The 24,096-nt window shown below is 43.9% G+C and overlaps 1 protein-coding gene across 2 annotated transcripts in view; it reads right to left on the bottom strand.

Annotated features, from left to right (window-relative positions):
* opcml (opioid binding protein/cell adhesion molecule-like) overlaps nucleotides 1-24,096 on the bottom strand; it is a 135,169-nt gene that overhangs the window by 54,857 nt on the left and 56,216 nt on the right. For both annotated transcript variants that reach the window (XM_070916890.1, XM_070916891.1), the window contains exon 2: nucleotides 14,629-14,864. In XM_070916890.1, coding sequence (XP_070772991.1) covers nucleotides 14,629-14,864 — 236 coding nt within the window. The remainder of the gene's footprint in view (nucleotides 1-14,628; nucleotides 14,865-24,096) is intronic.

Genomic DNA, 24,096 nt, shown 5'->3' with positions numbered 1-24,096 from the left:
CAGGAGGAACCCAGGACCCACTGCACCAGTGTAGGGTCTGACAATGGGTCCAAGGATTTCATCCCGATACCTAATGGCAGTCAGGGTGCCGTTGGCTAACCTGTAGAGGTCTGTGCGTCCCTCCATGGATATGCCTCCCCAGACCATCACTGAGCCACCACCAAACCGGTCATGCTGAACGATGTTACAGGCAGCATAACGTTCTCCACGGCTTCTCCGGACCCTTTCACGTCTGTCACATGTGCTCAGGGTGAACCTGCTCTCATCTGTGAAAAGCACAGGGCACCAGTGGCGGACTTGCCAAATCTGGTGTTCTATGGCAAATGCCAATCGAGCTCCACGGTGCCGGGGCAGTGAGCACAGGGCCCACTAGAGGACGTCGAGCCCTCAGGCCACCCTCATGAAGTCTGTTTCTGATTGTTCGGTCAGAGACATTCACACCAGTGGCCTGCTGGAGGTCATTTTGTAGGGCTCTGGCAGTGCTCATCCTGTTCCTCCTTGCACAAAAGGAGCAGATACCGGTCCTGCTGATGGGTTAAAGACCCTCTACAGCCTTGTCCAGCTCTCCTAGAGTAACTGCCTGTCTCCTGGAATCTCCTTCATGCTCTTGAGACTGTGGCTGGGAGACACAGCAAACCTTCTGGCAATGGCACGTATTGAATCAGAATCAGAATCAGAATCAGAAATACTTTATTGATCCCCGGGGGGAAATTGTACAAATTGATGTGCCATCTTGGAGGAGTTGGACTGCCTGTGCGACCTCTGTAGGATCCAGGTTTCGCCTCATGCTACCAGTAGTGACACTGACCCTAGCCAAATGCAATACTAGTGAAGAACAGTCAGAAAAGATGAGGGAAAAAATGTCAGTGGCCTCCACCTGGAAAACCATTCCTGTTTTGGGGGTCGTCTCATTGTTGCCCCTCTAGTGCACCTGTTGTTAATTTCATTAACACCAAAGCAGCTGAAACTGATTAACAACCCCCTCTGCTACTTAACTGAGCAGATCGATATCCCAGAAGTTTAATCAACTTGACGCTATACTCTGATTAAAAAGTGTTCCTTTAATTTTTTTGAGCAGTGTACATTATTTGCTTTGTTGCAGAGATGAGAAGATTGATACCATTCTCCGTTAGACCTGTTCATTTTCTGCCAGGATCTTCTCTAGAAGTAATATTCCCAGATATCATTAAATGCCACAAATGTGATAATCTGCCGAAGTCACCTGTCCATTTGGGGACAAGCCTAGAAAGATATTATCGTACCATTAAAGTAGCCCCCCCAAAACTATAGTAATTTGAACAGATAACTTCTTGGAGATAGATCAACACCAAACCCTGATCAGTGTCTGTCCTAATACTAGGATACTTTGGGTTCTGTTATACTGATGAATTGGAGCCAAAGCTTCTCTGCTTTGCAGTTTCTGCTTAAAAGATAGATGTGGGTTGAGCCCCTGCAATGGACTGGCTTCCTGTCCAGAGGGGTGTGTGGCTAAGCTGCTTCACGCCTCAAAAACAGCAGATAATCTCCTTAGCAATGGGCCCCATCAGCTCAAACAGGGCTTACTTGTAAGACTAAACAGACCGACTACCCACCAGACGAGTGTATCATTGTTCAGTTTTCATCTAATGAAAACATCTCAGTAAAATCAGGTCGAGTGATTAGGATGCGTAACATATCCCAAAATTAGGCCTCGAATTTGCCGTACAAATTGCAGGATGGGATGTAGTGCTGTTGAATATATATATATAAAAATCAAAAAAAAAATCAAAGCATTTATTAGAATGGAAGGAAGCTGGTTTAACATCTCTGGTACAATGGTCGTGTTCACATGATGTCCACGTGCAAACTGGAAAAAAAAGAAGGAAAACAGTGCAGCCCAGGCCAGATAGTCACCTAGCTCAGTCGGTGAGACGTTGCAAAGTGAAATCCCCGCCAGCCTCGGGAAAGAAGGAGCACTTTTAAATGTGGAACACAAGCACAGCTCATAGGGCTTACTCTCCAATTTCAGTTATCCTAATGTTGTGGAATATTTCAAATGCCTCATTACTTGCATTTTGTGAGAAAGGGAGAAGGCTCTCTCTACTCTCTATAATGAGCCCCGAAGCTTATAGACCAGTGTGCATTGAATTGAAAGGACCAGTGCTTTTTCTTTTCTTCTTTTATGGCGGAGAATGGCTTGGACCCTAATCAGAAAAACACAGAGCCACATCATTACACTTGACGAAACTAAAGAGGATAATCCTGTAGTCCGTTTAGGGTATTTTCTTATAATTGAATTGAATTACTCTTGCCTTCTAACACATCACGGTGCACTGGCGGTCTGTTCAGGAGATGCCGTATTTTGTCAAAGTTTCCCTCCAGCGGACGCCATCCAAATATGAATCAAAGAGCTCCCAACCGGAGCAAATGTGTGAAGCGTCGGCCATGCGGAGGCTCCCCGTGGTCTATACTCATGTTGGCAATGTGTGGCAGCACTGCTGAGAAGGCTAAACAGATTTACACAGTCTCCATTCACCACCTCTTTCATCTTAACTTTCAGCGGAAGCCGCGTACAGACGGAAAAAAGTTCACTGCCACAAACTCTTGGCACCTTTTGGAATGAACTGTCAAACGTCTAGAAAATCAAAGTTATGATAAGTTCCTCAAGCGAGCAGCTTGTGTTTCTTTGAGCACTCTATCCAGCTGTATGAACAATTCCTCCTGTGAATTCTGATTAGGATTCAGGGCACTGGGACGCTAAAAGGACGTTAAACTGTACAACCACTGCACGGTGCATGCCATGCATAATATATTGCAAGGCCAAAGTGCTGACGCTGAAAGTGGACTTTGAATGTTTCAATCCGAATGCGTGAGGAATCCAAATCCAATTCTTTTGAATGGGACAGCTGCTCAACCAGGGCATATGCTGAAACCCTCCTTTGAGCCCTCTAATAGTAAATGTGGAGTGTGTGTGTGTGTGGTTTCGGGATCTTTTGGTAACAGATGTTTATCACAGAAAGTTTTTCTGGGTCCCAGGATGTCACATGAGTTTCACTTCCAGCTGTGGCCACTCTTGCGAAATCATCCTGCACTGTTCCAACTGTTTCAACATGGCCTCGGCACTGGTTCCCACATAAGGCAAATATGTTGGACCCCACTCAGTGCGACTTGATTCCAACTACTTTTTTTGTAGTGAAAATGTATGATAATGATAAAGGTTAAATTTGGACATGTGTTTACCTAAGTACCGCACGAGATTGTGTTCCAATATGCAGGCAATTCTAATACAGAATACTGAACATGTGTGTTTTGCTTCCTTGTTATGCATTTGTTTGTGTAAAATGTAAAACATTTGCACAGTGTTGGGGAGCATAGCGACGCCAACTTAGTGTAGGTATTTTATATCATAAAACTCATTGTAATGTAAACCAATCAGCAATCAACGCCACTTATTCCATCGTGGCCTGTCCCACAGCTTCTTAAAGTTCCGATTTGTGGCGCATAGGGGAAATAACGAGGCAGAACCCAGCAGCAAAACCTTCCGGGTTCATAAAGGTTTAGGTTATGGGGAGCGCCAAGTTACAGGTCGTTAAGTCCCTGTAGCGGGAAAAGACACGTTTCTTCACCATCAAAACAGCAGGTAAAATGTTAAAACAAGCTGGATCTTCTACAGAAATAATCAGAAGGAAGGATTTACCTACTGATCTATCACTGGGAGTTCCCCTTGGGAAATTTGGTGGAGCTCATGAGGCTACCTGCTGGCAAATATCCCAAGTACTTTGCAGAGGGACAAGGGTGCATCCCTGGTGCGTGTCTCAGTTGGGATGCATGCGAACCCACCTTCACTGTCACCACAGACTTGTGCACTGTCACCGCTTCTGAACAGTCCGCCCCGTAATGGCATTTCAAGGGAAAGTGGGAGTTGGCTCTGCTAAGCCTGATGACGCACAGCTAAAGCATCAAAGATTCCGAGCGCAACAAAGTATTGGAGTCTACCTTTTCACCAAAGTGATTCTTTCCTTGTGAGCTGCTGGAGCCCAGACCTCAGTCACAGCTACCGTCGGGATTGTGTGCCAAGCAGTCCTCTCTCCTTTCGGAGGGGTTTCATAGAACTGTAATGTGTTGAACATGAGCCCAAGGAACATACTGACACACTATTTATCGTCCACAGCCATGCGAATGTGCATGTAACCTGGCGGTAATTAAATTCTCTTTGTCCTCAACCTAGAAATGTGATTTCATTTCTGCTGTTTTCTTTCCCTGGAACATTGTCCCGCAACGGGTGACAGCTTCTTCTGCACCCTCTTCCCAACTGATCAAGTGATCGCCAATGACCTCCACCCCCGACCCCCTGCTTTCAAACTGATGTCACGATCGCTGCCTTTCATCACGCTTGTTGGCCGAGCGGTGTGGAGAATAAACGGTCAGACAAGACAAAAGGTGGAGCTTAGAAAGCAAAATGACAGATAAGATGCTTAACCATGTCCCTCGCTCGCGCTTGTTAGTGTTGGAAAAAAGGGAGGAACCACATCAGAGAAGATCCTGACTGTGTGTGTGTGTGTGAGAAGATGAGACAGGAGAGTGTGTCAAATCACATTCCAAGAAGAATGACTGAGCATACTGTGTGTATATATACATCCCCTCACGTCAATCAAGCAAATTGTCAGGCTGGTTTAATTGCTGTTACTGTACATCCTTGAATATTTGCTATCAACAAAATGAAGTGTTATGTGTGTGTGTGTGTGTGGGGGGGGGGAGATGCATTACATAAAGTCTGTGGAGTGAAACTACGATTGAAGAAATTAGTGTTTTCACTCCATCAGCATTTGAAGTCCTGAAGTGCTTTTCTGGTGGTGTTGCTGTAAGATTTTATACAGTCAAGCAATCTGTGTGCTTTTAGAAATAAATACACAGACATTGATATAGTTGCTTTTTTTTTTTTTTTTTTTTTTGTCTTTGTACATCAGATAACTACAGCCGCTTTAATCTTTGCTTATAGCACAGTATTGGTTTTCCATTCTTTCTTTCTGTCTCTTAGTTTTAATTGCAAAATACGCATTGCGGAGAGTCGTTAGCAAATTCGGCAGAGGGAAACTTCTGGTGTTGACGAGAGCTTCACACGTCTCTCTTTGCAGATTTGACGCAACGGGTTTAAGTGAAATGTCTGCGATTTATCTCTGTTGACAAACAAGTCGGTGTGTGTGAAAATGCAGCTGTCGGACGTGTTTCCCGTAGATTTACTCTGACGGTGTCGTGGTGGTGTTTTTTTTTTTTTCCCACCCGCAGGAGGACAGGGTTTTCCCTGGACATCCATTTCTTATCGCCTCTCATTGAGCCATTTTTGATGTCGGCCATTTTTTTTTTTTTTTTTACCTCTTCTAGCAGGACATATCAAACGGCAGCTTTAAGGCAGCTCCACGCAGGTGTTGCTAATGATGTTAACAATGCTTAGACGCCTGCCGTGACAATGGCCTCAACCATTGTGTTCCCTCTCTCTCGTTCTCTCTCTCGCACACACACACACACACCACTTACACAAACTCTCCAAGCACACAGGACCCCCAAAACCCCAACACAGCATGTGTTCCTTTGAACTGATATTCGTTATTTTGATATGTTACATTAGGGTCCGCTATGTTCTACGCATAACATGTAAAATTCTTCATCTTTATGAACGAAAAACAACCTATGACTAACCTCGAAAGAACACATACCTGTCCAAGTCCAGCCCCAGGACGAGTTCAAAGTCAGTGGCCATGAGCGATTGGATAATTAGGCATCTCTGTGCTATCCTCGTCCTTTGTGTTTTTTTAATCCTAGACACTTGTGTAAAGAAGTGTTCTTCCTCGTAGCTGCTAGCGGGACGCGCCACACACGGTCTTAATGTAGTGTCATTTTGTTTTTTAATAGCTTCGATGGAGGCACGCTCTGTCCCATCGGATCTAATGAAAGATCTGAAGTGCATCAGCTCATCAGCAAGACTTCCGTCCAAATCAAAGGGATAGGCAGAAGAAATTGTTTATTTTCCTCCCTCGTGTTTGCACGCCTGGCACGCGCCTGACACGGCTGAAGCTTCCTTTTCAAAGTCTGTAAAAAAAAAAAGACCTCTTTCTGCTGACACAAAATCACGCAGCAACCTGGAGCAGTTGCGCTGCATTCATGAGGCATAGATGGAGCTTTATTTTTTCTTTTTTTTTTGCAGCTGCAATTGGAATCGAATACGAACGGTATTCCAGAAATGAGCCATTAAATGCCGTTTCCAGTTGATCTAATTTTGTACTCGAGCGTGCCGGCTTCGCGGTTTGGTCATGTCACTTTCCTCGTTTTTCATCAGCAGATACGCTCTCTTCGGCCTCCCTTATTCTGCAGCAGTCTTGCCGAAGAGCTGTAGTGGAGTCAGCCCGCCAGCTGATCGCTATGCTCGGCAAGTTGTTATTAATATTTCACCACTTTTTTTGGGGGGTATCTCTTTTAACATGCTTTAGGCTAGAAACTAACTACCTCTGTCCCTACCAATGCTGCTGCTACTAGTGCCACTAATAGTAAAGAGTAATTCTGTCCATCTCTGGCTTCTTCCCTCCACAACTTTGAAGCAGACAGCAACTTCTGACTCCAGCTGTGGAGACGGGCCACAGTCCTCATTGCAGAACTAATGATCTTCAGTGATAGTACTTCCTCTCCTCTTTCCGTCTCCTACATATTGTGAATGCAGCCCAAAGCAACAAACCACACAGGTGTTTTCACTTGACTGTTTACACCTCCTCCTCCTCCATATATTGACCTCAATGTGTCATACACACCAGAGCTTTACACTGAACATTGTGTCCAGTCTTTAACTGTTCTGTAGATCCTCTGCTCCATCATGTGAATACTCAGCTCACCTCTGTCATTTTGACAATGTTCTCAAGCATAGTATATACTAGGCTTCCACTGTCCGACTGGCAATTGCGACCCACCACTAGAGGGTCCCCGGCAGGTTGTGTGTGCAGTGTAGGTTGGTTACCATGGTAGCATGACTGCCGGGAACATAAGATGGCTGCACTTTGAGAATAAGAGTCTCAAACAGGTAGCAAGAGCTCTGGACTTGGCCAGATTTTCAGAATACCAGCTAAACGCTGGTTAGGTGCCAGAGGGCTTTTATTTTTGACAGATAATCCAGAGGATTAGGTGAGCTTTTTTAAAATACAAGCCCCAAAACGTTACAAGAGTTTGTGGCAGGCTCCTGCAGCTCTGAAGACATTCAAAATACAAATTTCAATGAGTTCTTTCTTTCCTTCTTCCTCCTTCCCTTCCTTCTTTCCTTTATTACTTATTTTACTTCTACGCGGTGAGCAACCAGCCACCTCTCATATGCATTTTCAAGTCGAATCTGAAATGCTCCAAACATTTGCCGTCTTTGGAAATGGGGCTGGTTGAATACACACTTTGTCTCCCACCGATCATATATAATACACACAGTATGAACACACGTATCCATATTTAATATCCTGCCAGTCTATTCTTTTTTCCACTTCCACAAGACTAATGTCAAGTGTAAATTCTGTCTGTCTATAAATCAAAATATGACGAAACATCCTTATTCTGGTAAGAGCTTAGTTTCCTGATCAAAGATCATGCAAAAATCACTACATGTACACAATAGCTCAATAACAATTTCATTTCATTAGGAAATCTTATCAACTTTACGTCAGCTGTCAAAATAGCCATGAACCTGCGAGTCACTATTAACATCGAAACCCTCCAGTTCATTTTATGTTGGCTATCATTAAGTTCAACCCTGTGATCCAAACCATTTCATATGGCACACCCCTCTGGACATGGACTGGGTGTATGGCCACCAGCTCAGATAATCAATTTCTGTTGGCCGAACCAATATTCCACAGTTAATCAATTTTTTTAAATTACGTTTTCAATTCATACATCATGAGGAATACCTGGGGAAATGTGTTAAGTGACATGTCATTTCGTTGATTCTTCAATTCCTATGACTCGGTCTGCTATAAAGAGCTAACCCTGATGAACATTTTGAATAAGGGTTAAGGTACAAGACCAAAGAAAAAAATAAGAGATATAATTCTCAACTATTTATTTCTCCTTCAAAGTTCCGAGCTTTGTATTGTAGATACAATACAAAGGTACAAGACCAAAGAAAAAAGAAAAAAAAAAAAGAGATATTATTCTCAACTATTTATTTCTCCTTCAAAGTTCTGAGCTTTGTATCGTAGATACAATACCCCCCCCCCCCCCCCCCCACCGTAAGATTGTGTTGTGAGAGAGATCCTGACCACAGTGAATCGTGGAAAGTGGCAAAGTTCAAATTTTTTTGCTCAAAATCACTACACATGATCATCTTCGGTAAACAGTGGGACCAACCCGGCTTTCCGGGGTGGCAGTGCGCCGAAGAGTCGGTAGGGAGTACTGACCGGGGCCGCGACTTTTCCACTTATGACTTCAGCGAAAACTTTTTGTTTTGTTTGTTTTTTTCCCTCTCATATAAGTCACCAAAGACACGACTTGCTACCACATTACTGCTGTTTGTTCCAACAACACTGCGGTGTGGTTTGGCACGTGGGACGTTTCTCTTTTATTATGAAAAGCCGAGTGTCCAGTGGAGGATCTGTTTTGTTGTTTTGTTGACTCAGTAAGCAAACGGAGAGCGTGGATGTTGTGGATCACAAGTTTCTGTCAAAGAGAAAAAAGCGTTTTGTGTGAGGAAGATATGATTTATGAATTTATTTTGAATTATGAAGATATAGGAAATAGCTTATTTCCAAAAGTTTCTGTGCAATTTGTTGTTTTGTCTGGTGATTTTTTTTTTTTTTTTAAATGTGTTGAATCAAACTAAAAAGCTACACATGCTACATATTTGGTATCAAATTAAAGAGGAAGTTGTGTTTTTGTTTTTTTTTAAATGAAAGCAACTTGTGTTTTTGAGATAAAGCTGTTTGGATTAAGTAGGTAAAATGCTAATTTAAGTAAGGGTGTGCAGCAGTGAACTGCTGTAGCATTTCAGATTCTAGAGGGTATATATATACACTGACGACTCCCACTGCGCCCCACCCACATATAATTACAAAAAAAGGGTAAAAAGTAGCCTACTCTCTTTTGAAACCCTAGCTGCCCATTCTGGGTTTTATTTCCTACGCACGAAGCCAGACAAAATGCTGCAAAGTCAAAGCTCGAAAATACACAAACGACATTTGAGATAAACTCCCATCAAAGAAATAACGGTCGAAGGTACACAAATGCTGGCTCATGCCCCAGTCTGTGTCCAGGGCCACATTTCTGGAGAGCTAATTTCGCCTGTCTCCACTGATCGATGCCGGCTGAAGGAGCGAGATCAAGATTGGCACCAATGACAGTGTTTTTTTTTCCCAGAGCAGCTCATGTGGGGAGGGGGAGCGTTCCTTTACGCATACAGTGTAACCATTGATGCTCTGCTGTATTACAACTGAGAGTCGACAAAAAAAACGCGCCATATCGATGACTTTGCTACGAATCACATTTGAGTCATTGAGATTGAGATCATTGATCCACCTTTTGTGTTAAAACCAGACTCTTAGGTCTAATTGCCCTGCTACGGTAGTTACGTTAGATAATGACACCACAATTCAAATGCAACATTGCAATGCACTGAGCTCAGTAAGTACTGCGCAGTGTACAGTGTCCCTCATTTTCTGTGCTTCTTCAGTACCGCACTGTGGAAGCTTCTGTTTTCTCAGCACAAAGTCAGGGCGTATCCAAGTGCGCCTGCTGTTTCTGTTCTTACCGTTACTTTATAGAAATTTCACTCAAGTAAAATCTTATTGTATTGTATTCAAAATTTTAATTATCATAGTGTTATATGTGTGTGTAGCATGAAGGGACTACATATACCTTTTCGTATGACCCCTTTAACAAGTGTCTGTTTGCGCAATACTACTTACTACTTGTGGCTCAGACTAAATTCAGTCCAGCATGTTTAATTGACTTCAGAGTAATTAATCTGTCCATTCATTAGTCTCTTAATGGGATTGGCTTTATGTCAAATAAGTGTACAGATGGAGGGTCGAAGAGTCACAAGCACCCTTGCCTGCACAAATGACAGGAAATATTTTGCAGCTAACTGGATGTTAATATTCTACAGGCACGTTCATAGCCTTGGGGTTAAATACACTGGGACGTAAACATTTTGAAGCACGCATGCCAGGGGGCGCGGTATGGCCCAGCCACCTCCGGTGTAGCTGAGGAAACTGTTTCGAAAAGCAGTCGTAGTCCAAGGGCCCAAAACATTTCCATCAGGAGAAACACGCTGCAGCTTCAGAAACGGTGACAATTCGTAAACACACTTGAGAGCCCAGAACATCTACAGCAAGGGGAACGTGCTGCAGAAAGCCAAAGCAAATACAGCAAATGCGCTGCAAAGTCCCCCGAAAACAAATGCAACAGGAAAACGCTGCATACCGCATACTGTCAACACAACGGAAGTGCTCCGGCCTCTTGGGGGAGTGCTGAGTGGGACAGCTTGATTTCCGACCCGAGAGAGCGTGTTTGTTTTTGAAGGGGGAAGAAAAGTGGAGTAAAGAGGCGACATAAAAAGCTCTTTTATAATATTGTAAAAGGCCAAATGTAAAAAAAAAACAAAAAAAACAAAAAAATGTACCTTTTCTATGTCACCTCTTTACCCCCCTTTTCTTTTTCACACAAGACAAATCATCGATGGGTAAGAATCTACAACCCAAGGCAAAACACTGGGTCCTCCTCCAGTGGCCTGCTCTGCCTCTCATCATGAAAAGCATCACAGACGGAGACACAGAGCAGGCGGCGTGGGGCGAAAACACTGCGCGCGCATGCTGTGCTGAGAGTCCTGAGCCAGCATGCGGCGAAGGAAGGGGGGGGGCAAGTTCAGTTGTTGCAGGCAAGCCGAGGCGCAAAAAAAGGCAGAGCAAAAAGGGCAAAAACAAAAATGACAACCTGCTAGCTGGAAATGTTGTCTTGTTCTGTTGACGTCTCGAGGGATTTCCAAGTTATTTCTAGCAATGACTGTAACAATAACAAGCTTTATTTCTGCACTGGTGTCAAAGCAACGGCAAGCCAGAATCAACTCGTAGCAAGGAAGATATTATATATGTTTAGGCTTTAATATATCACCGCATGCTAGAGCTATTCTATCTAACAAGTGGCACAACATTATGAAAACACCCAAGTCAACACACGTGTGAAGGACTGTGTAATGCTTGCTCAACAGTGGCCCCTGTGGCCAAGTGTGGCAATTGCAGGACACATTGAGTGTTAAGCCACTGGTCACACCAGTGAGGCTGCGTTCTGTTGCGAATGAATTCCCTTTGTGAGAGGACGCCTGTGTTATTTCTGTTTTCAAAACTTAAACGTCAATAACAGCGTAGGCTGAAGCAGCGCTACCCCCTGTGAGACTATGCTGTTGTGTTTCAGTGATTGTGTCAGTAAGACTCTTTTGTTCATTAAAGGAGCAAACCTAAAGGCCTGAAAGTTGGCATCACAGTGTAACCGCCACTTGATGTCGACTCAGAGTCCTTGGCTCCCTTCTCCGCCACATCTAGTCCTTGGAATTGTGCATCGCAAAGCACACCATGATATTATTCTTCCTTGTAGTGTGGCTTAACTGCAGTCAGTCCACTCCCTGTGTGCAGTCACCATGGAAGCAGATGCCCTATATTCCTGAGGGTATCAGCTGACAAGGTCACCGGGCTGATTGATGTTAGCCTCCAGAGTCCTTCTCTGTGTACAGGTTCAACACCAATCTCTATTTCTGAGGTGCTTGAGAGGAGGGCGCCTGCGGGGACGAAAGGCCCCACCAACATCCCCCATGGACTTCCTGATCTGTCTTTGCCATAAAGGTGGCAGTGGTGTACTGTACCCATTCATTTCTCACTCCGGGGTGCGACATAAATCTGTGGCCCTTCCTATAAAATGTCCTCACAGCACCGAGCTCTCGCGAAGTTAAACAAGTGGCTGCAATTGTATGCACTGTGCGCTGTGTTCATCGTGTCGGGGTACCGGCACGCGTGTAATCAGGCCAAAGCAGCATTACACCACTGTTGGGCCTAAAACTAGTGCCAGCGTGGGAGAAATGCTGGGCCATGCCATTTCACTGCAGGTCTGTCCCTCTACCCAAATAAACAGCGGGATTGCCTACATCAATATCCCAGAGTCTGCCTCACCACTGCCATGACAACTATCAATATGCATATATACACTCATGCATACAGAAGCCATGCAGAAGCGCAGCACGAAGAGGCAGTGTGAAAGAATTACTGTACGACGTCTATCTCCCTCCACCCGTCCTCCCCCTCTTCGCCGCGTAACGTCAGATCGGTGACGATGTGAAAAAGCCACCCTTCAAACGAAAGCACCGATGCTTTTCCCGCCCGAGGACGCTCTCAATCTCAAACCCCACCCGAAGGAGATTTTAATCCAAAACGCGAGAGAGCTGCGAAATAGATTTTACAGCCGGCTTTCCCATTTGCAACACCTAAAACGCGTCTACACGAACATCCTTATTCCAAATTTATATTGATTTAGGAGAGAATCTTCATGATGATGTTTTCTGCTTCAAGCAAGCGTAACTACTGTGTCTACATAATTAGGGATGTCGATGATTAAACAATTATCAGTCAATCTGCGTTGTAATGTTTCCGGTCAGATTAACCGACAACGCGGAAGACGAGGGACGTGCGGTGTGAGCTAACCCTCCTCGCTGTGTCCCACAGCCTTGACAGTGACACTTTGATTGATTGACACACATACAGAGTGTTGAATTCCCACGCATGGTGCTTTGTTTATGTTTTTAGGTAAACGTCGATGTAAGTGCTGGAAACTATTATAATGTTGTAATTATTATTGTGGCGAAAACCGGGGACAATTTAGTGTTTTACAGATATCTGTCGGGAATCGGGACACCGAAACCGGGGACGATTCCGGACGAACCGGGACGTCCGGCTCACCGGATGTCTCCCAGCTGTCGGGGTTTAGGAAAAAAATGCACAGGCTTCCTATGTTTTTCTTTAAACCAATCACGGTTGTCTTGGGCGGAGCTGAGCTCAGGGTGCAGCGACGGTGCCGTTGCAAAACAGTGTCTGAAGGGAAAACCGCAGACTTCGAAAGCAATAACGCAGTTAGCGGAAGGGGAGGAGAATGGCGCCTGAAACAGTCACCAGACTCATCCCGGCAGCATGCATCCGGTGAGCCAGACTAGGTTTAGCTCAGAAGCTCATGCTAATTGCTTCAGCAGCTTCAACAGAACACAAGCCCGCGTTCCCACTTTACCTGGGTGAAAATCCAATGCACTGCTGAGCACATACACTTGAAGCAGTGACTGTGTGGGCCACAGCAGCAGTTTTTAAAAATGCTATTGGTGAGGAAAAAACATTCACTAAGTGTGTGTGTGTTTTAATAATTAATCAACTATTGATTGTGAACCTCACCAATAATTCGATTTTAAGGAAATGTCTTGAAATTTGCGCCCCTGCTTGACGTGGAGAGTTGTGGTTTGTGACCCGCGTGCCACTGACAGACACATGTCACATGAACACAGCAGGTGCATCCCTCCTTCTGGTCAGAGCACCACCGCCGGTGTTTGGCTGGTGCATCAAAGCCCGGCTTCGACTAGCTTTCGCTGATCTCGCGGCTGCTTTTGCTTTTCGCAGCATCCAGATTGGCTGAGTTGTTCAAGGTCAAGGTCAGGGGACAAAATAAATAAATAAATAAATAAATAAATAAATAAAGAAAGGACAGAAAAAAATCCATGGGAAAGTATAATTGGAGACGTGCTGCCTTGTCTGTGCGAGAATATGTGCTTGTCTATTGTTTGATTAAAACCATGGCCTGATACTTCTCGGCATCAATTAAGAGCTAATGAGATATCATCATGAATTATACAGTGTGAAAAAACACTCAATGGTAATTATGATTTCATGAAAGTTAATAGGTTTTTGTGGAGATCATGTCAATTATTTTTCATGAGATGCGCTAGCTGCAACGTCTTAAGATATATCTAAAAAAAAAAAGCAACTTTCTTCTCAACTCATTAAAATCTCGAACTGCGTCTACTCAGGGGTTGCCAGCAGTCGTTCAATGATGCGGTGGGTTCTGCATGAGGCACCTGACACAAGTATCTTCATCTAACTTTTAATTATATGTCAATTTGGTCCAGCTACATGATCTAAACCTCAGACGCAGGCTCGGGGCGGGAGGTGCTAATTGTTTGCGGAAACTCACCGTGAAGGAAATTGATTTCATCATAAAAGATAACAAATGTCTTCGTGCCCGACGCTTGATTTAGTGGGACTTTGCAGTGAAACTGAGCCGGGACAATTTTTTTTTTTTTCCTTTTCTCAAACGCACTGTGCCCTAAATCAATATCTATCAGCAATCTGAAATTAAATCGAGATTGGATCCTGGTTTCATCACCGGGTCTAATGCTTGCCGAAATCCATCTAATCACAACCATCCTAAAAACAACGGAGGGAAGAATTCTTCTTTGATTTGACTGAAGACTTTCTCTCTCCCCCCCCCAGACAAGAACAACTCGAGTTTGCAATTCACCCACACTGCAGAACAAACACACAACACCGTTCCAACACTGAATCTGGTTTGACGCCTTTGGTTATTCGCTGTGGAGAGAGGCCTTACCTTGAACAATCAGGTGCACTTTTGTGGATTTTGGTTTCTTGTTTGTGAGGATTGAGCAGACGTAGGGCCCTTCATCGTGGACGTCGACGTTTTGGATCTTGATGCTGTACTCCGTGACCGCCGTGTTTTCCATCAGGATGACGCGAGGGTCCAGGGACCACTTCTCACTCCCTGCGAATAGAATGGTGGTGCGATTGAGCCACGCCACCCGTGACACTTTGCTGTCCACGTTGCATCTGGTGGGGGAGGACGGAAAATGCAAAAACACATTAGGGGTTTGACATCCAGCTGTGTCTCATCAGGTGCTATGTATGGTGGCCCTGAAAGTTCACAATGCACTGCAGCTTTGGAAAACACATGCAAATATAAAAAGTCACAAACCGCAGCAACAACTTTAAAGCAACTGCTTTAAGAAGAATTATGTTACATTTCCTTATTTTAAATGCTAAATTTCATTCAGTCAGTTTGTTGCTTTGAAATTTGGAGTTCCCTCAACTTGTTCCTTTTTTATTTTATTTATTTATTTATATATATTTTTTTTTACAGTATACTTGTCATAAAGTGAGCCTCAGAAGCAAGACCTTTTCGATGATATGAGTGAAATAATCCAGACGAACATGGATCAAACCAGGGTTATGTGGCAATTTCAAAATAAAGCCAAGCCGGGATGGGGAGGAGGATGCAACCTTTTTTTTTCGCGTGCTCTTCGAGAAGGTGTTATGTGACAACTTCATCACTGGCTTCTACACCTCCCCACCTAGAGTCCTGGTTCTGCTCGAGGCTTCTGCCTCTTAAAAGGAAGTTTTTTTCCTCGCCACTGTCGCCAGAGCGCTTGCTCATGGTGGGAACTGTTGGGTCTCTGTAATAACATTATAAAGAGTCGGTCTAGACCTGCTCTATTTTGTAAAGTGTCATGAGATGACTTTGTTGTGATTTGGCGTCATATGAATAAAATTGAATTGAATTGAACTGGATTGAATTCTACACACAAAGTGACAAGACCACCACCTCATCCGTTTTTAGATGAGTCGAAACACAAGATAATGTGACTTCCACCTCTGATCCCCCCAAAAGATCAAGAGGACAACACCCTGACTGCTCCAGTGCTTCATGTTAACCCCCCCCCCTCCAAAAAAAACGAATGCTCTCTATTTCTGCAAGTGCAAACTAACTTATTTGATTCGTAACCAATAGTGTATACGCGGGTAAACATGAGAGAATGTTCTAAAGTTAGATGCTCCACTACAATGTTAATTGGCTACAGCTGGTGTAGTCTGCCACTGTTGATATTTGTCACTTTAACACCATTTTTTTTAATTTAAAAAGTGTGAGGACGGATAAAAAGGTTCGAGATTCGAGACGCGTTAGCGCCAGCGCTTCACATATACGGACACTCTTTTCCAACGGAACCAGCTATCGGGAACCCCGACCCTACACGTCAGTAGCGTATTTAGTGGATTATGATGTGGTTTGAGGAGAGTTTCTTTGAGTGACCCACATCAATACTTCTGATCGGATTCGTTTAGCCGGGTTAAAACAGTAACACCTGCATTAGTGGTTTTTGGCTTTTTCACTTGCTCTTTTTTTGTTGTTGTTATTGATGGATCTTGTAAATTTGGCATGAGTTTGGACAAACTGTGAAAGCGACCTTTCTAAATCCAAAATACCCTGAAGTTTGAGCAAACCCCCCCCCCCCCCCAAAAAAAACCCCCATCAGCGTCTGGCTGATTAGTCTGCAGGTCTCAGCACAAGTTATCACACACGGTCCATATACATGCGGCGCATCGACCAGGGAGCTTCACACACCCAGCAGTGTGTTTGCTAACCCCGGCGTCTCAGACACACACACACACACACACACACACACACACACACACACAGCATTTCAGTAAATAGAGCAAAACAAGACATTTCAGGTTCACAGCTTAACACGTCCCAGCCAAGCCTAATGTGTGCAGTCTGTGTGTGGTGCTGAAGGCAGGGAATAGGAAGGTGTGTGTGTGTGTGTGTGTGTGTGTGTGTGGGTGGTTGGGGGTGGGGGGGTTTGAAGAAATGAGGCTGTAAATGGAAGACTATCAGCAACCAGTCTTCCATCTACCCCAGTATTTGGAAACGTATCATGCAGCTGTAACACTACAGTGTCATTGATCCTAATCTTTAATATGTCATTACTTGGCGCTCTCTGTTTTTATTAGATACCAAATTGTGCTGGCACTATGTCACATAACCTAACCTATAAGAGAGAGGTTGTCGTGTCAGCAGAGGAAACACAGTTAACTCTGAAAACTGCAACGCTTATCCTTTTTTAGCGCGATAAAACCTTTTTGTCTTTGACCCGAACGCTGTGGTATTACCAGTCAATTTAGATGAAGCGATGAGACATTAGAGGGGAGACGATGTGCGTCAGAAAATCCTGCGAGACAAGATTGCATCTTTTGAACAGCTCCACTACTTGCTGAACTCGCACTATGAAGCGGCACCGCATTGACAGCCTCACAACACGGGACAAATGGAGCAGTGCGTTTCCTTCGTGTTTGCCTTTTGGAGTGGTACACTCTCCACAGAGGAGAAAAAAAAAAAAAAAAAAAGCTCAGAAAGTTAGCTTCAACTCTTAGGGGATTATTTATATTTGCAAAGCCTGGGAGGAAATGAAAACTTGTCAGACCCCAAGAGAAAGTTAGCACGAATAAAAAAAATGTCTTCTTGAGGAGCCCTAACGGTCTTTTAAAAGGGGTAAGTAAAACATTAAAGGTCTAAAGGTCAGTAATGGCCATTAAACTGTGGCCTTTTTTTTTGACACTTACTTAAACCTATTTCCTTAAGCATGAATTTGCATTCGTTAACTATTACTTATATTGGAATATACATGCATGCCATTGGATATAAATTAGTATACAGGATTGTAGGTGTAGATTTGCATAGAGATGTATGTCAGGTTGCTTCCGAATTTCCCCTACCAACATTTTTAACAACCTGAAATGATCTGGCCATGTTTCACTCCACGTAGGGTTGAGTGGCGAGGTCTCTGCGAAGATGCAAGGTTTGTGTTTTCTGCAAAAAAGGGGGGCAATTTCAGCGAAACGGCCTTACCTGGTGACTCTCGGACTGTACCTCCAGAGAATTAAAAGTCATTTCAGCTCTGCATACAACTAACATCACTCAATTGATTTGACATTTAAGTTTCAGCTGTTAGGCGAAAAACGCGCACAAAAAGCAAACACCGGAAGAACCAGAAGTGTCAGTAGAAGCTTGGCTAAATAGAATGGGGTGGAGCAGTGGTCAACCTGGAGACAGCTACAGGACATGCATTCTTTTTGTCACCTAAGTTAGTAGTGGGAGTGCGCAGCACTGCTGTTTTCCTCCATAACTTTGTGTATGCAAACAAGAGCTTTTTTTGTTTTCTTAAATCAGAGCTTTTTAGTTTCAGCGGTTTCAGTTTTGAAATATTGCAGGAAAGGAAGTGCGGTGCAGGCAGACTCCAGCACACTTCCAACATGTCGTCAGGGTAAAAAAAAAAAAAAGAAACGCCTGTTACTACTGTAGGCGTTCTTGTTTGATGGTTGGATGCTGATGGCGGTTTCTCATTGCGTTGAACTTTCACAGAGGAAGGTGCGTCTCCTTGGCTGGTTTGCATAGGAGATGGGTGTTTCATTTCATGCCGTGCCAAAACGAGAAAATAGCCAACTGTACTATAGTTACATTATCTATATGCTAATTGGCCACAGCATGCCCAAATGGCTAGTTTGTTGGTGAAGTCGTGGTAGCAGCAGCTTGACCAGCACAGTGACGCACAGACTGTTGGCGGAGCTGCAGACTCTACAGAAGCTCGGGTGAATGAAGGCGAGGCGAGGCGAGCACATTACGTACCGCTTGATTTTAAAATATGTATGCCTTGTGTTTGTATTTCGAAATCGTAATGATACATTTTTAATTGACTCTGGTGGTGTAAAATATCTGTAAAATCATAAAATAAATCCATTCGATGCAAGTCCTGCCTGGAGCAAGCTATACAAAGCGAATACATGCTGAATAAAGCTAACGTTTCGCAGACTGACCCCTTTATGTGTGTGTGCGTGAATGTACGCCCATGTCTACAGTAGGCACGACATAGGAAAAGAGAGAGAGGCTGAGTGCACACGCAGGGCAGTAACAGGATATTACTGTATTATTTTTGTCTCTCTCCACTTTTCCCTGAAAGAAATAGATAGTGACCTTTTTTTTTTTTCTTTTTTTTTGTCACAGGGGGTCATTCGTTTCGGAGAGAAATCCAAACAGATAAAGTTAATATTGAAGGCCGGCACAACACACTTGAAAGCCTCTGCACACACTGGAAAAAGCTGAAAAAAAAAAACCTCAGCTAAGCGTTCCCTCAGTATATAAATAAATTAGGTCATAAAATGTAAATATAAAAGGTTATCTCCCTCTCCCTGCTACTTCCCTGGCAGGTGCTGCGGTGGTACTGGAGGATTTAGCTGAACGCGTGCCAAGTCGCTGCAAAGGAGAAAAGGCTGCAGGTGAAGGTGCAACAGGAAGAAGCTTTTTAATTAATTTTATTGAGTCTTCTTCTGTAGTTACTCTGTGAACACGGTGAGGGGAAGGTTTTTTTTTTTTTTGGTGGTGGTGGGGGGGGGGGGGGGGGGGGGTCTACGCTGTGTTCAGCATTGTCCTGCTTCATATTCATAATGGTGCACACACTCTCACACTCGGAGCTGTTCAGTTCAGTCTTCCTCTGCCGGCTACTGAGTCACTCCTGTGGAGCGACCAGAGGTTAAGTGCTCAAGGGCACCTTGTCAGCAGCTACTCTGGAAAGGAGAGCATTAGTAATCTTTTTTTTTTTTTTCTCTTCTTTTTTTTCCTGTGGAAAAACTATTATTCCCAGCTGTTGCTTGGATTCAAACCACTGACCTTCCAGTGCGTGTCATTGGCCTTTAAAGGGAGAAACTGACCCACTTGCCTGGAGGGATGTCTCTCTCTATCGAGAAAGCTTTTGCTGTGATTTGACAAAGTTTGGGGATGACTCCCGTCCACCCCAACAACGGAGCTCGTATTTGGCGCTCGCTAGCAAGAAAAACTGCGTCTGAAAAGCTCAAAAGCAACCTCACATTCCCACACTTGCTTTCTTCTGTGTAGAAATGCACAGTTTGTGGGCCCCTTTTTGTAGAAACATACAGTTCTCAGCAAGGACCGTAGACCACAGTGAGCAGCCATGAGAAGACTTCTGAGACCAGAAGGAAACATCGCTGTTTAGAGCTCCATTGTATTGGGGTGACAGCAGACATTTCTAGACCCATAGTAAATTACACTGGGAGTTCTGGATGGATTTACTGTTTATGTACTTTGGGTACTCTAAAAGTGTTCTTTTTTTTTTTTTTATGAAAAGCACAGTGTCCTAAACCACTTCACGCTCCTGGGTCTATTTAGTTGTTTTCTGATTTGTGCGTGTAAAACAAACATAAGACAGTTGCCACCATCCAGATATTTCCTGCTTGGGCTACAACAGCAGCACTGTTCAACAGGGATACAGGGAGAAATCAATCATCGAAAAAAAGGAAGAGATACCAACTTCTCTACTGACAGGAGACTCAACAGACCAGAATGTAATGCAGACACAATACCTGGCTGGAAACCCTGTCTATTTCCGCTGCTGATGCTGTCACTTTGCTTTTTTGCTCCTTTCTTTCTACACATGAATAATAACGCTTTGAAAGAATGTTCTCCAGAGGATGAGACGAAGAAATTCAAAAATTAAAGCACATAAAGCGAATTGAATGCAACGGGGTTCACCAAAGAAGTGAATGAACGCATTTAATCTCGAAATATAGACAGCCTTCATGATCATAATAATCATGATTGACTGAAGGAAACCTTTTTACATGCCGTTGCAGAGTTGTTGTAAAGAAAAACAGCACAGAGCGCTGTTCCTAACAAGCATCTTCATGTGCGGTATTTAGGTCACGGTTTTGACAGGGTGTTCCCCCGACTAAGACACCTTGCTGACAAGACGGCACATTAGGTCTCCAGCGTTAACCTCAGACAGCAGACAGCTTTCAAAATTGGCTGCACTTGTGCGATCCAGTACTTGGAGGGAGGCCAACAATGGGTGGCACTGTCAAAAACTGTCCTGCCGTAACACTCAGCTGACAGTCAGTGTACTTTTCTCAATTGCGCTTCATGCCAAAATGGTTTGCGCTTGGCGCCTCGTTGTGTTGACACTTGTGTTTCAAATGAAATCCTCCATGCCCTCTTTGGAGCGCAACGCCACCAGTGTGGCGAGATAAAGTTGTAGCTGATTAAAGGATCATATCAGCATTTGTCACGGTTGCGTTTTGGCGTGGCACCGGGGATGACAATATCGGTCCGTCCATCGGTATGGTCCAGCCTGAAGTATCTCAAAAACTATTGAATGGACTGCGACGTCCCTCATGGTCCTCAGATTACGAATACAACTGACTTTGGTGGCCCCTATTCCTTTTCCTTTTCCTCAATGAGGTTGACATTTTTATATAAATATCTCAACAACTATAGCATGGATTACCGTGACATTTGGTTTTGATATCCATAGCGCCCAGAGGACGAATCATGACTTATTGACCTGTGACTTTTTCCTCTAGCACCACCATGAGGCTGACATTTGTGTGTTTTAAGGGAAACGTCTCGTCAACTCGTGGATGGACGGTCATGGAATCTGGTACGGATATCAATGTCCCCCTGAGGATGAATTGTAAGAACTTGTGGTGATCTCTGAGCTTTTCCTGTCGCGCCACCGTCGGGTCCGAATGTCTTTAACACTTAATCCCCTGCAAGACTCGTGACTTTCCAATCAGCCTCAGCTGTACTTTGAGTTTTGTGCTGATTGAACGCATGTCAGCATGCTACGATGCTAATCTACGATGATGAACAAGGTAGACATTGTCATTGTGAGCACGTTAGCGCTCCTGCATTTAGTCCATAGCACCACTCTCGTGGAGGAATGGCTGTGGAATCTCGGTCTGGTTTGTAGATATTGGAGTGAAAAAGACAGCGTCACAATGGTGAGGAAATTTGGTTTTTTCAGCAGACAAGAAAAGTAAGAAAAACTCTGCGCTTGTAGTGCTTTGTCTTTTTTTGAAGGATGCAGAAAAATATTCATTTCGATCCATCACCATATAGAGTACAATATTTTCATCCTACCCATTGAAAACCACACAGTGTACCTGTCAAGGTCAGACAGCGTTGCCTTTGTATGAAATGAATGTTAATTCTTCACACTTCCATCTATTCAGTTCCAGAGACTAAATCCTTAGACCTCTTCATCAGTAAAGGTTATTCACTTTTACATTTAAAAAAATATATATATATTTTCACTCTTTCCCCCGAAATGTTCTTGAAGACACTGGATGGATATTTCACTTTCACTGCTTGTAGGCTAACACACTGCTTTAGCATCACTTTATGTCCGATTACCACATTTCCTTCTGCAAAAAAAAGAAATATTTTTAACTCAACGGCTGATGCTCTCTGCTGTTAGTTTGCGTTCTGATAATACGCTGCGCAGGAGGTTTCATAAACTCCGGGTGAAGATAAAAATATCTTCTGAATCTGATACATTGAGCAAAGCTTCGACAGCAGCAGCATGGGCTAAAATATGTATTCCTTCAATAAAGTAAACAGACACGAGGCTCTACTCCGACGCCATCCATCTATCCATTCATTTACCGACAGTGAATTCTTATGTATTGCCATTTATCCGGAGTGTGTTCACGGTCGTATCCGCTTTCATCGCACACCCAAATCTGAACTAGCCCGTCCCTCGGGGTGCACTCTCCTGTTTACCTCCGTCCTCCTAAAAACTTTTATTTGTTGGTTATATTTTATATATCTCATACTGTTGCACACTGACTCTGCTTGATGCCTGTCAAGGCGTCCAAGCACATTTACTCAAATATGTTTGCGCTCCACCGAATACAACTGGCGGCGTTCGCAGGATGGGTTTACAATCTCACGGTAAAAGTCCCTGTTGTCAGGTTAAAAGTAGCAGCAACCGGTGTGTGTGTGTGTGTGCGTGTGGAGGAGTGAAATTGTAGTTTATATCTTTACCAGTCCAACGCTGTCGTCAGCAGCAACATGGACCACGCTAGTGCACGCTGGGAATTGGAAATGACTCCTGGAAACTGGGACAAAAATGACAAGAACATAATAGAATGCACTCGCCTCATGTGGTAATGTCTTTGAAAAGCTGCTTTTCTCAGCCAAACTCATGGAGCACGTTCTCCACAAGAACGGAATCATCGACTGTGAGCTCTTCATGTGTGGCGTAATGCCTGGAATGACAATCGCGTGAAGACCGTCGACATTCTGCTCACCCACCTAACGGGTACTGTCCTCTCTACTATTATTTTCCAAACCTAGAATCCTTTTTTTTTTTGGATATGCAACGCAACCACTACCGCATTAATATTTCAGGTGCCAGACACAAAAAAAAAACTCAAAGTGTACCCAAGAAGCAGCTGCTTTTGAATAAAAATAATAAAATAATACATGTCTACAGTCTATGCACATTGCTGCTGTGAGGACTGTGTACTAAGGAAGACATTGAAAACAGATGCAACTGTGAGTCAGCTCCCCCCCTACAGGCCCCCCAGGTATAGTTTAACACAGACTCTCAGTACAGTAAATGGATAAAAATACTCATTACGGCTGGTATGGTACCTGCGCTCACTGCCCTTGTACTCTGAAAAAGTGGTCACAAGAAAGTGAAACATATTGTTCTGTGAGGCGCTTGTGTGTTTGTGAGATATGAGGATTAAATAGAATATTTCACTCTGCGGTATTCAAACGGATGCTTAACAGCAACAGAGGAGCCAACGACTGCCAGCCAGCCATTAAGTGAATGCACTCCGTAATGATCATCACGCTGCGCCGCCCAAAATGTCAGCACCTGTGAAAATTTCCATTCACCACGAATCGACGCCGGTGCTCCGAATGTGCATAAATTTAGCGTTCTCTGGAAAGCGGTCTCCTTTTTTTTTGGAAAAAAAAAAATGTGTCTGAGAAGAGAAGGTTACGACGCGGCGAGCTCTCGCCCGCAGAGTCCCTGGGACGGAACGGGTGACAAAAGGATTCATATTAAAGACAGATTAGTGTTTTCTCACCACACAATGCCTAGCCTTCAATCCAATGGACCACACTGGATGAATAGCATTACTCATACTGTCATTTCCTCCTGCCACTGCAGGGTCAGAGGAGACAGCCGCACGGGGAATACAGTTCTATCACAGCGCTCCATCAAAGTCGAGTCGTGAATCAGAAATAGTGGAGAAATGCTCCCCGCAGGACGAGTGTGACAGACATTTCAAGTACGGAATATGTTACTCACTGCTGAGCCGCTGTTGACCTTGTGGCTGTATTCACTGCTAATTCATTATTATTTTTTTTTTTTAAGGCATTGCACAGATAAAGATTTGACAGTCGAACACAATTTGTTGAACA

The sequence above is a fragment of the Enoplosus armatus genome, chromosome 13 (genome assembly GCF_043641665.1).
Source record: "Enoplosus armatus isolate fEnoArm2 chromosome 13, fEnoArm2.hap1, whole genome shotgun sequence".
Taxonomy (NCBI): Eukaryota; Metazoa; Chordata; class Actinopteri; order Centrarchiformes; family Enoplosidae; genus Enoplosus; species Enoplosus armatus.
The sequence above is the reverse complement of the archived record's forward strand: the minus strand, read 5'-3'. Positions and strand labels throughout refer to the sequence as shown.